The following is an 18,737-nucleotide window of genomic DNA, read 5'->3' on the forward strand; positions in this document are numbered from 1 at the left end:
GTTTATACTGTTATTAATATTTACTGTTAGTTTTCAATAGGCGTTCTGTAATTTCTCAGGTTGCCAGTAAGAAATGTGCTCCGCCAGTAAATTTTCCATGTTTCCAATCAGTTGTGCTGCAGAGCTCATGTCTAATAAGAGGTAAGAGTATAAATTACAAAGATGAACTCAGTCAGCTGCGTCTCCTTCAGTCCAGCAGTGACAGGCTGCAGGAGGGGCAGAAATGAGTTGCATCACTAAAAGCAGTAGAGAAGTGCCAGGTCTTCAGGCTGTCTGAGCCATCTGAAATGACAGTTAGCCTGGAGACCTGGCAGGTAAAATAGCTCCCATATAGGCAATTTGTGCATTTTGCTGCTTGTCTGGAGGTCTACTGCATGTCACAGCTGACTTTTCTTTTTTTTTTTTAAGTCATTGTAACCTTACAAAACAATTCACTGCCAGCCCCTCTCTTTAATGCAGCCATGACACACTAAGTGTATGTTGAAAATCTTTTTTCAGGTATCTTCAGGACAGTCTCGTGACTCCCGGTCGCTCTATTCCTCCAATCTAAGGGCAACAGTGGGAGGGGCCGAAAACGCCCTCTGACGTCAGCCTGGAAGTTCACATGACCGCCGTGCTGGCCGCTCAGCCCCCGCACCGCTGTAGCCCATAGATGGAGGAGGAGAGCGACTGGGAGTCACGTGATTGGCCTGAAGATAGCTGAAAAAGGATGTTAGGAGCATAGATTTTAACAAACACTTACACAGTGTGTTAGGGCTGCATAAAAAGAAAGAGTGTCTGGCAGTAATTTTTTTTTTAAGTTTACTAATAGTGGCAGGGGTGGAGACGACACACACACACACGGAGGGGGGAAGAGAGAGAGGAGGGCAGCGGGATGACAGACATGTAAACTGACCACGGTAATCAGGGCTCAGCAATCCCAATTACCGTGGGCAGCAAACCAAGGGAGACACAGGAATAGGCAGGATCAACCAAGTTTATTTTACAGCTTACAGATGGGACAGGTTAGACCAGGGATCCTCAAACTACGGCCCTCCAGCTGTTGCAAAACTACACATCCCATGAGGCATTGTAAAAGTCTGACATTCACAGACAGAACTAGGCATGATGGGAATTGTAGTTCCTGAACAACTGGAGGGCCATAGTTTGAAGACCCATGGGTTAGACAGCACAAGCACTGTGCCGTTTAACCTTCTATAAGGGAACAAGATTTGAAGTAGCCCTGTATAAATAACTCCACACACAATGACAAAGTCATTAAAAAGATTGCAACTTGACACAATGATACAGCAATCCGAAAGCTTACCTTTTCTTACAATGTCTATGAAAGGGTCAGCAGGTTTCCTATTATGACCCTGAAAGAAAGAAGAAATTCAGTCTTGCACAGTTGTACAGGCTCCTCTGCTATACTGAAATTGCCTATTCCAATGTCACTGCACACTGTGAGCTTCTAACCATGTGCATTAGAAGCTGCGCCAACCAGATATAGCACACTTTACATCTTCCTCAACTGCATTCGTTTAGAAAAAACGGTGTTGAATATAAATGACATGAATGCAGTCCATGTAATGTTTGACCACTTCAGCCTGGGAGGTTTTACCCCCTTAATGGCCAGGCCCTGTTTTGCAATTTGGAAATAGGAAGATGTCCCAAGGGATAGTACAGGCAAGAGACCATAAAACAGGATAATCAAAAAAAATATAAAAATGTATAAATGTATAACAATATGGACATCTAAAAACAAAGTGGGACTGAGGTATCAATATATAAATACAGTTTGCTCAGTACTGCAATATACAATGCATAAATGGACTTTAAGTCAAAAGAATTAATACACTGTAAATATTGCAGAAAAAAACCCTACATATTTCGGAAACCACAAAAAAGATTTTTTCCGTTTTGTAGAATGTCTACTGTTTTGCGATTTGGCTTGGCACTGCGTCACTTTAATTGACAATCGCACAAATACATATCCAAGGAAAAAAAAAAAAAGTCTTTATCAATGTAGGCCAACATGATTTCTTCTACATATTTTTGTTAAAAAAAATCCCAATAGGTGTATATTGATTTTTAGACGCTATAACTTTTGCACAAACCAAGATTTATGGACTTTATTTTTTTAATGGTTTTCACTGGTAATGGCGGCGATCAGCGATTTTTAGTGGAACTGCGACATAGCAGCAGACAAATCTGACCCCCAAGAACGTTTTCACTCTGAAAGCGCTGGCCGTTAGTGCTAAAGCGCTGCTCATTGTAACAGCGCTTTTAAACCCCCAAAAAAGGCACTTTGAAAGAGCTGCCTATTCATTCCAATGGACAGGGCGTTTTGGGAGCGCCAAATACAGCGCTCCCAACCCGCCCCAAAGATGCTTGCTTGCAGGACTTTTCAGAACCTCCCGCAAGCGCACCGCCTCAGTGTGAAAAGTCCCACTGGAATGAATGGGAGGCGATATTCAGGTGCTTAGCAGAGGCCATTTCCAGCGCTAAAGCAACTGAAAACCGCCCCAGTGTGAAAGGGGTCTAAGTGACAAAGTGATCAGTGCTAAAAAAAAATAAAAAAATAAAAATCCACTGATGACTGTATAACCCGCCGATTGGCTCCCACAGTATTTATTGCATTATACAACGTACAGCTACATCGTTTCGTGCAACAGAGCCGCCCTGCCGCAGTATATATGCTGTGGGCGGTCTTTAAGTGGGAAAATTTTAACCAGTGATGCACTGGCTTGGGATGCCGAAAGCCTAACTTCATGTTTAATGTCCTTTTAAATTAGTTTGTTTGGTTGAAAAGGTACAACGATTGCATCATAATTACAAATATCTTGTAACCATGCATGTGTTTCAAATAAAGAATGTTATTTGTAAAAAAAAAAAATAATAATTTGGCCAACGTGAACCATTAGCTGAACGAATAGGTGCACTTGCTAGGAGCACTGTATAAGCCTCAGATACATACAGTATACAGCGCTGTGTTCTGGTAGCATTAGGATGACTTCCTATCCAACTCCTCGCTGCTCAGCCAGCCAGTCACAAGAAGCCCTAGATTCTATGAATGAATGCAAAGCTTCCGCTGATTGGCTGATACGAAGATCATCCCACGCAAAGCTCCCTTTGAATGGCTGAGCAGCACCAAGCCCGCTTGTTTTGTTCCAGGAGTGGTACGGGAAGTCCCAGTCTGACAGCTGGAACAAAATTATTTTATACGGTATATAGCCAAGGCTACATACAGGTAACACAGCGTAACCAGCAAGCACACCTGTTAGTGCAGCAAATCGTCTGGGCCAGGGTTGCCAAAAAACTATTTTAAAAAGGACTTTAACAGGTAGAGTTAGGGTCGAAGAATCACAGAATCGAAATAAAGGCAGTATTCCCTCTAATGACTGGGCTGAACATATGCCAGATCAACATTTTCAGAGAAGGTGCCAACATGTAGAATTCCGATTTACATATTAAGGACAACGTGCTGAAAAACACGCACCACACCTACAATTTTCAGATTTCTGTTGGGCCACAGTTTAGTCCTCATGCACAATGCAAAAACGCCACTTTTAAAGGCTTTTGACTTTTTTTTGCCTCTAAACGCTCCTCTGTCTTAGCCTGTGTGTCCATGCACACATTTTATGTTTACAAGCATTTAGGGGCAGGAGTGTTTACAGGCGGGGAAAAAAAAAAAAAAAAAAACATCACTTGCGTGTCAAGGAGAGAAGCGTTTTACCGCATAATATGGCCAACGTGTCTTCACAAGTATAAATGTGTTTAAGCGTTAGCTACATTTAATGCCTAAGTGGTTAATTCCAATGGCCATAATAAGTTAATATTCTGGCTAATGGAATGAATGAACGCCGAGACGCATAATACACATAAAGGCATTTGCAAGATGCAGCTTTAGGTGCATTTTTACAGCTGCTTTTTCTTCCCCTTGAGCAAAGGCGTCCAGTGAAGGAAATAAAAATATATAATGCATGCAGACTTTTCAGCCAATAGGATGCTTAAAGTAACTACCGTACTTATCGGCGTATAACACCCCCTTGTTATACAGCCTTACTATGTTTTACCAACGGGGTGGGGATTGAGCGGTCCGCCCCCCGGGAGCCACTCATTGAGGGGGTGTCAGGCCGGCTGCCTGCCTCTATTGGCCCTGGGACAGCGCTGCCTGCAAAGTCTAAAGTTGCTAAAAAAAAATAAAAATAATCACTTTCCAGCGCCTTCTACACCACTCCTCCTGTGTCATAAAACAAAGCTTGTAAATATCTCAATGGCTCCGTTTTTTCTGGCTGCTCTCCTCCTCCCCCTCCTCCTAGCTTTAGATTTGAGGAAGAGAGTGGTCACATGACCATCTATGTTTTTATACTTTGCATTGGTCCAGCTTGGCTCAATGTAAGTATCCATATCCGATTGGCCACCAGGAAAGCTGACCATAAAACTAGTAGTTTGAACTACCTATAGCAGTGGTTCTCAACTCCTGTCCTCAGGACCCATTAACAGGCCAGATTTTAAGTATTACGTTGGGGAGATACAGACTAGAATAGTGCAATCACTGAGCAGCAAATTACATCACCTGTGATGTATTTCCGTTATCTTGCAAACCTGACCATTTATTTAGTGGGTCCTGAGGACAGGAGTTGAGAACCACTGACCTATGGCGATAGCCATGATCTTCCGAATGCTGCTCCAGTTGCTTCCATTCTGTACACTGAGCACAGTAGGGCGATCGCTTGGCACCTTCACCACTCAGAAAATGCCATTTTTTCTTTCAACGCATACAAAACCTTTTCTGATTCGACAAGGCGGAGAAAAGGAGTGGACGACATCACGATAGTCACCTTAGACAACCAAAGAATGCTTTGTATTAAAAAAAAAATGAAAGATGTTCTTTGAATGATGCCAAGCAGGGGGAAGCTTAAAACCAGGTGTCATTTTTAAGCACAAATAACCCACATCCATTTGCCATTTTTAAATGGTGGCTGGGACTCAAGTTGTTGGTCTGTATGGACAAGACCCCTTTTCTACATTTGGAAAAGTTTCACCATTTCTCTCTGCAAAATGGCTCCAGCTCTACCAGATCGCCTAGGGATCGAGAGTGAACAACCTTTTCAAGTTCAGCCATAAATTCCAAAATAGATCAACGATTACAAGTCATTTGTTCTTCTTTCAGAATACTCGGTCACATTTTCCCAAAAGTTTCTTTAGGAGGCTGGAAGGGCTGTTGGTCTCCTTTGTCTGGGCCGGGAAGCCTCCTACGTGGCAAAGAGAACACTGTACCTTCCCCTGTCAGAAGGAGGATTAGCACTCCCTAACTTCCAAATTTACTATTGGCCAGGAGTCCTGGTTACAATGCGCTGTTTTCCCCAGCCAAGACTGGTTCCTCAGTGACAACCCCCATGAAGACCACGAAAAAGGCCAGGCAAGTAGTCTATAGGAAGCCCTCTCACATGTGTCCTCATATGCCCCTCTGCGGAAATCCGATGCTACCCCATTTAAATACTATCCCGGACCCGGCTGTGTGGGCTAACAGTCACCACTTTAAAACACATAACAAAAGGATGACATTTCAGGAGTTAAAAGCGGAGTTCTGCCAAAAATTTTTTTTTACTTTTTTTAAAAGTCAGCAGCTACAAATACTGAAGCTGCTGACTTATAAAATATGGACACTTACCTGTCCAAGGCATCCGCGATGTCCTCAACCGGAGCCGATCTGTCCCTCGGCTCTCAGTTGGAGGTGCCGCCATCTTCAGTAAGGGAATCAGGAAGTGAAGTCTTGTGGCTTCACAGCCTGGTACCCTACTGCGCATCCTCACTGGTCGCTGCTGTCTTCTGGGACCCGTGCGTCTCCCAGAGCCTGCAGTGATCTATGCCCGGAAATGGGAGCAAATAACTGGATTATACAGGTATATGCTCCCCCTTACCCCCTGAAAGGTGCCAAATGTGGCACTGTGGGGGGGGGGGGGGGGGGGGGGGGGGGGGTTGGCGGGTGTTATCCAATCCGTGGAAGTTCCATTTTTGGGTGGAACTCTGCTTTCACTCTGTTTCGCTACTGCCAGCGGAGACCAATTCCCTAACACGATAACCCTGGAGTCAGACTCCAGAGAGAAACTTCTGACCTCTGGCATGATGGGAAAACCTCTCTCCTCTCTGTACATCTACCTGATGGTAGCTTATGACTATAAACCAACACAGACTCTGGACAAATGGAGGGCAGACATACAGACTCTGGATGACGAGGAGTGGGAAACATGCATCTCTACCTTTATTCCCTCAACGATAGCTGCGAAAGACAGGTTTATCCAGCTTAAGTTTCTACACAGGGCCTATTACACCCCAGAGACTGGCCCGCATATACCCCAAGCAAGACCCGATATGCCCCAGGTGCAGGCAGGAAGAGGGCTCATTCTGGCATATGGTCTGGTCTTGCCCCATGCTTCGCCCTTATTGGGAGGCCATAGCCACCACTCTAGGTGACATATGGGGCACAAAGATTCAATTACCGTATATACTCGAGTATAGGCCGACCCGAATATAAGCCGAGGCCCCCAATTTACCCCCAAAAAACTGGAAAACTTATTGACTCGTGTATAAGCCGAGGGTGAGACATGGCTGTCCATCCCTGTGTGTCCGTCCATCCCTGTGTGTGTGTCCGTCCATCCATCCCTGTGTGTGTGTCCATCCATCCATCCATCCATCCCTGTGTGTGTGTCCGTCCATCCATCCCTGTGTGTGTATCCATCCATCCATCCATCCCTGTGTGTGTGTGTGTGTGTGTGTGTGTATTCATCCATCCCTGTGTGTGTGTGTGTGTGTGTGTGTGTATCCATCCATCCATCCCTGTGTGTGTGTGTGTGTATCCATCCATCCATCCCTGTGTGTGTATCCATCCATGTGTGTGTGTGTGTGTGTGTGTGTGTGTGTGTGTGTGTGTGTGTGTGTGTGTGTGTGTGTGTGTGTGTGTGTGTGTGTCCGTGCAGCCTTGTGTGTGTGTCCAGCCTACCTGTGTCCCAAGCCTCCGTCCCGAGCCGCCGTCGTCCCGAGCCTCCTCCGTCCCGTGTCGTGCCGATGGATCGCCGCTCCAGGATCGCCGCTCTTCTCGGCGGCCATTCTACAATTCAAAAGCCGCGCCTCCGCCTCCGCCTGTGATAGGCGGAACACTCAATTTCCCAGCAGCCTGTGTTCCGCCTATCACGGACATCCTCTCATACTCGTCCGTAGTATGAGAATGAACGGATGTCCGTGATAGGCGGAACACTGACTGCTGGGAAATTCAGTGTTCCGCCTATCACAGGCGGAGGCGGAGAAGGAGGCGCGGCTTTTGAATTTTAATGTCCGCCGTCTGTCTGCTCGATACGCTGATCGAGCAGTCAGACAGCGGTGACTCGAGTATAAGCCGAGGGGGCACTTTCAGCCTCAAAAAAGAGGCTGAAAATCTCGGCTTATACTCGAGTATATACGGTAGATCCCTTCACTCTATTACTTAGCCACCTGCAGGAGGTAGAGGGCGACAGGTACGCTAAACTATGCATAACATTCTCTTTGTTTTACACCAGAAGGGAAATACTTTAGAAGTGGAAGGTGGCCTTCATGCGACTCCTGGCAACTTTCAATTAACCCAGTATTGCCCCTATATAGACTCGCATACGAAAGCAGAAAATGCCCAGGGAAATTCAATAAGATCTGGTCGGTGTGGATAGACATGTGGTTGAAATATCTGCAGCTAACCTATTATACTTGTCTGATAAGGCTGCCACCCCGAGTCTAGACCCTTGTAGTTTTTCTTGTTTTGCAATCCCTGGGATGAAATGACACACGATACAGGATTAGTTCCCCTTACTAGATATTGTTATTTGCTGATGACAGATATGCGATTTAACCACTTTCAGACCGGACCATTTTGCTGGTAAATGACCAGAGGTCTTTTTACACTTTGGCACTGCGCTGCTTTAAAGAGGAAGTAAACCCTGATGGGTTTACTTCCTCTTTTTTTCCCTGCAAAGGTAAAGCATAATGGACTACTATGCATCGCATAGTAGCTCATTATGTGTCACTTACCTGACACAGGAGCCAGCGAAGTCGCCGCTGATCCCTGTAGTCCGCCGCGTCCATCTTGCTGGTGGCGTCTCGCAGCTCCGACCAATGACAGCGGCGCAACCGCGATGACGTCACTCCCGCGCATGCGCACGGGAGTCGCGCCTCGCAGCTCCGTTGCTGTCATACGGCGAAGCCGCGATGACGTCACTCCCGCGCATGCGCACGGGAGTCGACAAATTTGGCAAATCCATTCTTGGATTTGCCGCATTTAGTGCGCCTGCGCGCCGCTGTCTACGGCGCATGCGCCGTAGACAGCGGTGCCCATTTTCGGGCAAATATCTCCTAAACCATATAGGTTTAGGAGATATTGCTTGGACCTACAGGTAAGCCTTAATCTAGGCTTACCTATAGGTCCAAGTTGTTTGGAAGGGTTTACTTCCCTTTTAACTGGTAATTGCGCGGTCATGCAATGTTGTGACCCAAACAAAATTTGCGTCCTTTTCTTCCCACAAATAGAGCTTTCTTTTGATGGTATTTGATTGCCTCTGCGATTTTTATTTTTTGCGATATAAACGTAAAAAGACCGCAAATTTTGAAAAAAAATGATATTTTCTACTTTTTGTTATTAGAAAAATCCAATAAACTCAATTTTGGTCATACATTTAGGCCAAAATGTATTCAGCCACATGTCTTTGGTAAAAAAAAAAAAAGTCAATAATTGTATATTTATTGGTTTGCGCAAAAGTTGTCACATCTACAAACTAAGGTACGTTTTCTGGAATTTACACAGCTTTTAGTTTACGACTGCCTATCTCATTTCTTGAGGTGCTAAATTGGCAGGGCAGTACAAAACCCCCCCAAATGACCCCATTTTGGAAAGTAGACCCCCTAAGGAAATTGATAAGAGGCATGTTGAGCCCATTGAATATTTTATTTTTTTGCCTCAAGCGATTGAATAATGACAAAAAAAAAATTTTTTTTTTTTTTTTTTTTTTTTTTTTACACAAAGTTGTCACTAAATGATATATTGCTCACACATGCTATGGGCATATGTGAAATGACACCCCAAAATAAATTCTGCTGCTTCTCCTGAGTACGGGGATACCACATATGTGGGACTTTTTGGGAGCCTAGCCGCGTACGGGGCCCCGAAAACCAAGCACCGCCTTCAGGCTTTCTAAGGGCGTAAATTTTTGAGTTCACTTCTCACTACCTATTACAGTTTTGAAGGCCATAAAATGCCAAGATGGCACAAAACCCTCACAAATGACCCCATTTTAGAAAGTAGACACCCCAAGCTATTTGCTGAGAGGCATGTTGAGTTCATGGAATATTTTATATTTTGCCACAAGTTGCGGGAAAATTACAAACTTTTTTTTTTTATTTTTTTTTTTTCACAAAGTTGTCACTAAATGATATATTGCTCACGCATGCCATGGGCATATGTGAAATGACACCCCAAAATAAATTCTGCTGCTTCTCCTGAGTACGGGGATACCACATATGTGGGACTTTTTGGGAGCCTAGCCGCGTACAGGGCCCCGAAAACCAAGCACCGCCTTCAGGCTTTCTAAGGGCGTTACAGTTTTGAAGGCCATAAAATGCCAAGATGGCACAAACCCCCCCCAAATGACCCCATTTTGGAAAGTAGACACCCCTAAATTTAGGGGTACACTAGTGAGACTAGGTAATAAATGGCGGGTGCCCTGAAACTATAAAAAAATAACTAACCAACCAGCGTCACCTGTAACAGTTATATGGTGATCACTGGTGAAAGGGTTAACTAGGGGGCAATCAGGGGGCTTTATGCGGTAGTATATGGGGGTCCCTGGCGCTATAAAAAGCTGCGGCGAACCTAAATACCTACCTGCCTAACTAGCGTCACCTGTGACACTAATACAGCGATCAGAAAAACGATCGCTTATTAGGCTGGGTTCACACTGGAGCGATGCGGGAACGCCACGAATGCGCGGCGGGTTCCCGCATCGCATGCCTCCCGGCGGCAGTTCACACTGCCCTATGCGAACTGCTGGGAGTGTCAGTGAAATGTTAATGACACCCCCAGATCAGTTCGCATATCGCAGTGCGATCTGCAAACTTGGATCGCATGGTGTGAACACCCATGCGATCCGATTCTGCTGCGGACCAAAAAAAGGGTCCCGTGCGAGTTTGCGGCGGGTGCGGCGGGTGCGACACGAATTCAGCCATACTATCTGTATAGCTGAACTCGAATCGCACAGAGATCGGATGTGATTTGCACTGCAGTGCGGTGCGAATCACATCCGTTCTCATAAACCGCTGCAATGTGAACCCAGCCTTAGTGACACTGGCGACGGGGGGTGATCACGGGGTTAAACCTTTATTGGGGGGGTTAGGGGGGTACCTTAGAACTAAAGGGGGCTAACCCTAACTGCCCTAACAGTTATTAGTCACAAATGACACCCGCCGGGTGATCAGGGGGTTAAACCTTTATTAGGTAATAAATGGCGGGTGCCCTGAAACTATAAAAAAATAACTAACCAACCAGCGTCACCTGTAACAGTTATATGGTGATCACTGGTGAAAGGGTTAACTAGGGGGCAATCAGGGGGCTTTATGCGGTAGTATATGGGGGTCCCTGGCGCTATAAAAAGCTGCGGCGAACCTAAATACCTACCTGCCTAACTAGCGTCACCTGTGACACTAATACGGCGATCAGAAAAATGATCGCTTATTAGGCTGGGTTCACACTGGAGCGATGCGGAAACGCCGCGAATCCGCGGCGGGTTCCCGCATCGCATGCCTCCCGGCGGCAGTTCACACTGCCCTATGCGGACTGCTGGGAGTGTCAGTGAAATGTTACTGACACCCCCAGATCAGTTCGCATATCGCAGTGCGATCTGCAAACTCGGATCGCATGGTGTGAACACCCATGCGATCCGATTCTGCTGCGGGCCAAAAAAAGGGTCCCGTGCGAATTTGCGGCGGGTGCGGCGGGTGCGGCGAATGGCTGAACTCGAATCGCACAGAGATCGGATGTGATTTGCACTGCAGTGCGGTGCGAATCACATTCGTTCTCATAAACCGCTGCAATGTGAACCCAGCCTTAGTGACACTGGTGACGGGGGGTGATCACGTGGTTAAACCTTTATTGGGGGGGTTAGGGGGGTACATTAGAACTAAAGGGGGCTAACCCTAACTGCCCTAACAGTTATTTTAAAAAAAAAAAAAAAAAAAAAAAAAAAAAAAAAATGACATTGGTGTCACTGTGACTGGGGGGCAGGGGTAATTGGGGGGGTGATCGGGGGGGTGTGAGTGTGCCTGGCATGTTCTACTGTGTGTGTAGAGTGTTGGTGCAACTCACCGATCCGCTCTCCTCCGTGTCGTAACGAAAAATACCGACACGGAGGAGAGAATACATCACTTCCTCTCCTGTGTTTACATTACAGGAGAGGAAGTGATGTCACGGGGGATTCCTATTCGTCGGGAGCGATCGCGTGGGGGTGGCCATGAATGAATGGCTGCCCCCTCGTCCCGGATCGCTCCCGGACGAAAACCGGCCGCCGCAGGCACCGGGCGGGGGCCCGATCGGGCCCCCGACCCGCGGGAGGCAAGGGACGTACATGTACGCCAATATGCCTGCCCGTGCCATGCTGTCGACGTACATCGTCGTGCGGCGGTCGGCAACTGGTTAATGTATGCCTTTTGACCATTGCTCTGTAATGCTGATTTGTTGTTTAAATAAACACATTTTCTGTTAAAAAAATAACACTTTTACAAGTCAATATTTCTGCAGTTTTGCCTATTAGGTCCGGTTCACACTGAGGGAGCACAACTTACAGCGCGACTGCCTCAGGCGACCCAGACGCGACCGCTGCGGCGACTTGCAAAATGACTTCTGTATAGAAGTCAATGCAAGTCGCCCCCAAAGTCGTACAGGAACCTTCTTCTAAGTCAGAGCGACTTGTGTCATTCCATTGTGAACAGTTCCATTGTACAGAACGGGACGCTACTTGTCAGGCGGCTAAATCGCCTGACAAGTCGTCCCAGTGTGAATCGACCCTTACAGGTATATGCCTCCCACTTTTGTTTCGGGTTACCGAACGACACCAACTGTGTCACCAGAAGGTGAGTCTAGGAACGGAAGAGCTGCCCAATGATAGCTGGCACTTCCACGAACATGGCGTCTGCCTCTCGACTACATTGAGAAGTGAAATAAATGATAAAGTGGAGCGAAACAAAAGAGCAGCTGAAGATTGTAATGAATGCAACAGGTGACAGTAGACAATCTGGCCTTGTTCTGTGTGAAGGCTGCCTGAGAGTAGGTTAGCTTTAAATTAATAAATTGAAGTGTTTGCTGTTCCATTTGGATGTTGGGAAGGCATTTGTGCAATGTTTCAAGTACAGTAGCTTTTGGCAGCAGTTGACATCTATTAAAAAGTGCTAGAAAACCACAAAAAATAAAAATAAAAAAAACTCTTCTCCCTGCAGAGAACAGTTACAGTTTTGTTTTTCTACATTTTCTATTATATATTGCTCCATATTGGTTGCTTGAGAAGATGGCTTTTAATCATTAAAAAGTATAACTAAACGCAAAAACTTTTTTTTGTAATTAGTTCTGGATATAGAGATTCGAAATTTTAAGTGCAGTTTGTGCCTCCATTAAGAACATACGTGCACTGTCTTTGTCATGTTTTCTGCTATCAATGAAAGTTAAAGAAAATCACAATTTTTGGGTTGTCCCGAGAACAGGAATAGAGGGAAGAATATTCCAATGGGGACACTAGTTCTGGTGGCAATAATGAATTCCCTCACTTCCTGTTTTGGCTATGGGACAGGAAGTAAAAAAGGTAATTTAGCCAATATGACGCACGATCCCCCAAAAAAAAAAAAAAAACAAACACAACAAAATATATATATATATATATATATATATATATATATATAAAATTATTTTCTTTGGACATGTTTATAACCCTACCCATACCCTCCCTTACTCTATCCAAAATACACACAGATCTACTTTAAATGGCAATCTCAGTGTAACAGATTTTAACTGGTGCAAGGTAGGTCACTTACCCTCGGACACTGGGGAGGGAGCAGCGTGGTGCGCATGTTAAACGGAAGGTCAGGTGGTATGTTTAATTGCGATAAGTTGTCCCTGGCTGGAAAACAAAGTGAATGAATAGTTAAATATGACCTGCAGGTTTCCACTAGGTACAACAATTCATAGCCAACTTACTGTGTGACAAGTGATGCAAGGCTCTGTAATTCCTGAATAAAATCGTAATAAATCAATAACAGAGGAGGTGCAGCTTGCTAGATAATCCCATAGAGCCAAAGGAGGGCTTATGGTTCTCTCACACACATACAAATGTAGTGACACACAGTATTTATACATGGCATATGCACATCTGCTACTAATTTTAATAGATCTTATTGAAGTACATACACACACCTTTTTGTTCTAACACTTGTACCTACAGGCAAGCCTACAGTAGTAAGTGAGCTTATACGAATAAATACAGTCTATTGACATCTATGATGCTATTTTGAAAGAAGCTGGACGCCAGCAGTAGGAAGGTGGCGGAGGCCATGTTGGTACAACCCGCACTGCCCAGTGCTAAACCTTTAGGCTTTCAAAATGAATCGAAACAGCATCACAGATGTCAATATACTATATTTACGCTCACTTTATTGCTAAAATTACTCAGAATTACTCAAACCGTAGCTGGGTGTAGCAAGATGTCCCATGCCGCTGTTCAGTCAGATTAGTAAACCCATGGAACACATGCACAGCTGACGGAACCTCACTTTCGTTCACTGATCTGATAGAACAGTGGCATGCAGTGATGGATCTCCCCCCCCCCCCCCCCCCCGCCGCTCTTACCGGGGCTCCCGTTCAGTCAGAAGCAACGACACACAATCCGCCGCTTCTGGCAGCTAGGGAGGGACTGGAATGAAGCTGCAAGCAGCTTTATTCCAGTCTCCCAATTGTAAACACGGAAGCGACGTCATGACATCACTTCCCGTTTACTCGGCTGCCAATGGTGCCAGATTTAAAAACATATACAGTATTCAGAATCGCCGAAAACGGCGATCTGAACACTTTGAAGTGTAAAGGAGGGATTGGAGGTCTTTTAGACTCCCGATCCCTCCATAAAGAGTGCCTGTCACCACCTATTACTGTCACAAGGGATGTTTACATTCCTTGTGACAACAATAAAAGTGATCAAATTATTATTTTTTTTTAAACAATTTATTAATTTTAAAAAAAATTTAAAAATAAAAATTTAAAAACACCCCCCTGTCCCCGCGCAGCAAAGAAAAACGCATACGGAAGTCGCGCCCGCATATGTAAACGGTGTTCAAATCACACGTGAGGTAGAGCTACACGATTCTGGGAAAAATGAGAATTGCAATTCTTTTGCTTAGAATGAAGATCACGATTCTCTCACGATTCTCAAAAAAAACTGTTTTATATGAAAAATGTACAGGCAGGGTATCGCAGAGCATTGGCAGGCAGGGTATTGGCAGGCAGGGTATTGGCTAGAGTATTGGCAGGGTATGGAGGGATGGCTGCTTCCATCTCTGGATCTCTCCCCTCCACTGCACAGATTAGTACAGAGGGGGAGAGAGGAACCGTGTCATGACATGGCGCCGGTTTGTTTAGAAGTGATCGCTCCGTCGGAGCGATCACAGTGTAAACAGCCTGGGTGTAGAAAGATGGCCGCCGATTCGGAGCTAGGCCGAAGCTGCGGCCTTTCCTAAGGCCGAGACTGTGGAGAGCTCCATGGATCGCGGCATGTGCTGATCCGAGCGGGGTGACCCGTTCGGATCACGGATCGGTGACGATCCATTGCACCCCTACTACTGTGTATAGCAGTGCGCACTCACACTGCTGTTTCCCGGCATGCCACATCGCATGCTCCAATGACATCAGTTCCGGTATCCGCCATTTGCGTTCCACGCTGGTTACGCGGCACTAAAAGAAAATCGCAGGTCACCCAGAAATTAGATCGCGTGGGGGGGTGAATCGAGATTGTTTTGCGATTAATCGCGCACCTCTGTGAGGTATCGCCGCGATCGTCAAAGCGAGAGCAATAATTCTAGCACTAGACCTCCTCTAACTCTAACCTGGTAACCGGAAAATAAAATTTTAAAGGGACGCCTATTGAGATTTTTAGGTACCGTAGTTTGTCGTCATTCCACGAGTGCGTGCAGTTATAAAGTGTGACATGTTTGGTATCTAGTTACTCAGCGTAACATTATCTTTCACATTATGCAAACAAATTGGGCTAATTTTACGGTTTAATTTTTTTTTAAATTTATGAAAGTGTCCCTTTTCCCAAAAAGTTGCGTTTAAAACACCGCTGTGCAAATACCGTGTGACATAAAATATTGCAAGAATCGCCATTTTATTCTCTAGAGTCTCTGCTAAAAATTATATATATATATATATATATATATATATATATATATATATATATATATATATATATATATATATATATATATATATATATATATATATATATAATAATATTTGGGGGTTCCAAGTAATTTTCTAGCAAAAAATGTGGATTTTAACTTGTAAACACCAAATGTCAAAAATAGGCTTAGTCATGAAAGGGTTAATGAATACCATTATTTAATTACAAGCAAAACAAAAAAAATTAAAAATAAAAACATTGTATAAACAAAGTCAAATTAGGGTAGACAAATTAGTCCAGTTAACCAACATAATTGGTCTTGATACTCGGGCACAGATCACATCACAAAGCTGCTTCAAGGTTGGTTGCAGATGTGCAGCATTTTTTCACAAGACACCTCACCTCATACCACTGCTGGATCACCGCAGACGAGTGCATAGCAATGAATGAATTGTCATTTTGTGACATTTCAATAAAGTTAAAAATTAAAAGAAAACAATGCTTTTATGTTGTAACAAGGCAAGGCCCCATCCCTCCCCACCACTAAACTTGTTTTAGCATGCAGGCTGCTATGAACAAGCCCTTAATGTTCTTGCCTGTCTGGTTTACCTGCTCGTGTGCCATCTGTTCTGCCATGCTTTTGAAAAAATCTTATATTGCAGTTTTTTTTTTTCTTAATTCCACTAGTTTTGAAAAGATATAAAATCAGTCTAATTAAATCTAGAAAGGTATAGGGATGAAATTAAAAGTGTTACTAAACCCAGGACCCTGTATTCACTATAACTGGTCTCCCAGAGTCAACAGAATATGGAAATGCAATTATTTTTGTACAGGGGTTCCCCAGGTTACAAACAAGATCGGGTCTGTAAGTTTGTTCCTAAAGCGGTTCTTCACCCTAAAGGGGAAGTTCCGCTAATTTGATCCCTTCCCCCCTCCGGTGCCACAATCGGCACCTTTCAGGGGGGAGGGGGGTGCAGTTACCTGGACAATCCAGGTATCTGCACCCACTTCCGGGCAGACCGCCGCACAGTTCCCAGGACACAGCGGGGGACCAGAAGAGAAGCACAGAGCAACTCGCGCATGCGCAGTAGGGAACCGGGCAGTGAAGCCGCGATGCTTCACTTCCCGATTCATTGACAGAGGATGGCGGCGGGGGCAGCAGCGAGACGAGCGATCTGCCGCCGACATCGCTGGACCCTGGGACAGGTAAGTGTGATTTTATTAAAAGTCAGCAGCTGCAATATTAGAAACTGCTAACTTTTAATTTTTTTTTTTTAAGGTGCAGAACCACTTTAAGTTGAATCTGTTTGTAAGTTGGAACTGGTACATTTTTTAAGTGTAGCTTCAGCCAAAAAAAATCTATTTTTAAGCTTTTTTTGATAACATAGGGAAGGGTTATCACCCCTGTAACATTTGTTTAGCTGTCTGTGCCCCTGTAAGGAAGATTTCACCTCACTTTCTGTCCCAATGATAATTTGGATTTTGAAAATTTTGGGAAACATGGATTGGTGATAAAGCATCAGTGGAGACACCTTTTTCCCCATATGAACACTTACAGGAGAGAATTTCCCTTCCTAGGGGTAGATTTCCTCCCACTTCCTATTACCTCCCTCCGTTTGTAAGTAGGCGTCGGATGTTTGCAAGTCGGATGTTTGCAAGTCGGGGAGCCCCTGTAAATATGAATTGCTAAATGCCTTTTCTCATCAACAGTATATAGCAGTCTTGTGGCTTCTACTGTATCAGTGTGCGGCCGAGCACTGGTTAAAGCTTGTAGGGGGGAGTTATTCTCCTCTGATTGTCTTAGGAGTCTGAGCCCTGACCCTCTGCCTGGACATTGCTGATCACATGCCCCCCCCCCAAAAAAAAATAAAAACCCCTCAATACACACCAAACTGAGCATGAGCAGAGCACCCCCTAGCCTCTGTACTATCAGAAGATGGTTTAGGGACATTGGAATGGGGAGGATCAGAGAAGATCGGAGCAAACAACCTTTTTACACAATGAGCAAGATTAACCCCTTAGGTTCCACAGCGAGTATAACAAGCATGTTTTACTGCATATACAGACTGATTTACTGTTGTGGGTTTAGTAACACTTTAAGGCTGGGTGCACACAGGTCCGGCTGCGGTTTTCAGTCCAGTGTCCTATGCGTTTGTGTTCATCGGTTCAGGTGTGCGAGTTTTTCCCTGAATTCACACCTGAACCGGACTCAAAAATGGATAAAACCCATTTCAAATTCGCACCGCAACCGCCGCCGACACATGTGAACCAGCTCCATTGAAAGTCGGTCACGCTCACGTTATGAGATGTGGTGTAAAACTCATCCAATTCGCATATATGTGAACGCAGCCTAAGGCCTCATGTACACTGCTGCTGGTAAACAGATGTTCAGAGGCAGTTGGATGCTTTTTTCAGCTGCCTCGGAACTCATCCAATGTTATCTTATGTGTACATATACACAGATTCATTTAATGTCGTTTTTAGGTAATTGCGTTTATAGAAGTGAGTTCAGACGCTGACGTTTCCGATGCTAAATGCGGTAACTCGCATTTAGCCGCATTTTGTTTACAGGCATTTTTCATTTGTCTATTTGGGAAAAAAAAAAAAAAACACTTTTCTTTTCAAATGCTTCTAAACGCAAACGCGCGCTAAACGGATGTTTTAAACAAGGGTTACCATCTGTCACGTTAAATCATTCAGGAGAGGTTGTAAAAGCGTCCCGTGTACAGTAAACCAAACACTTTTAATCATTTGTAGCAGCGTTGACATAGGTATGTGTTCAAACAAGATGTGCAGGAAGCAGCACTGCCCAGGCATGACAACGAAACCCGGGCTCCACAAACACAGGCAGCAATGTACAGAGCCAACAATGTCAGCAGTGGAAATTCTGTACAGAAATTCCGGCTATTACATAGCAGAGAGCAAAAAGAGTACTTGTGTAACTTAGTCATCCACTGCATTGTAGTATGCAAGGTCAGATCATAAATTGGAACCTGCTGAAGGAGTCATGTAAAACATTTCTAGTTGATTTCTCTAAAATTTAGCATTTTTAGTAAAAGAGAACTGTAAGAGGAAGCAGTGTAAAATGTATACGTATGCAGATATGTACGTTGTGCAATAAGCACATTAACCACTTCAATACCGGCCAGTTAAACACCTTCCTGCCCAGACCAATTTTGAGCTTTCAGCGATGTCGCAATTTGAATGACAATTGCGCAGTCATGCTACACTGTACCCAAAATGAATTTTTTATCATTTTTTTTCCCCACAAATAGAGTTTTCTTTTGGTGGCATTTGATCACCTTT

At 44.6% G+C, this 18,737-nt stretch overlaps 1 protein-coding gene across 2 annotated transcripts in view; it reads right to left on the reverse strand.

The window, feature by feature from the left end:
- TTC3 (tetratricopeptide repeat domain 3) overlaps positions 1-18,737 on the reverse strand; it is a 185,910-nt gene that overhangs the window by 155,148 nt on the left and 12,025 nt on the right. For both annotated transcript variants that reach the window (XM_077479912.1, XM_077479911.1), the window contains exons 3-4: positions 13,078-13,163; positions 1,307-1,355 (exon numbers count right to left, since the gene is read on the reverse strand). In XM_077479912.1, coding sequence (XP_077336038.1) covers positions 1,307-1,355; positions 13,078-13,163 — 135 coding nt within the window. The remainder of the gene's footprint in view (positions 1-1,306; positions 1,356-13,077; positions 13,164-18,737) is intronic.

This window comes from Lithobates pipiens, unplaced genomic scaffold (genome assembly GCF_037356315.1).
Source record: "Lithobates pipiens isolate NorthernLeopardFrog02 unplaced genomic scaffold, aLitPip1_a1.2 Scaffold_16, whole genome shotgun sequence".
Taxonomy (NCBI): domain Eukaryota; kingdom Metazoa; phylum Chordata; class Amphibia; order Anura; family Ranidae; genus Lithobates; species Lithobates pipiens.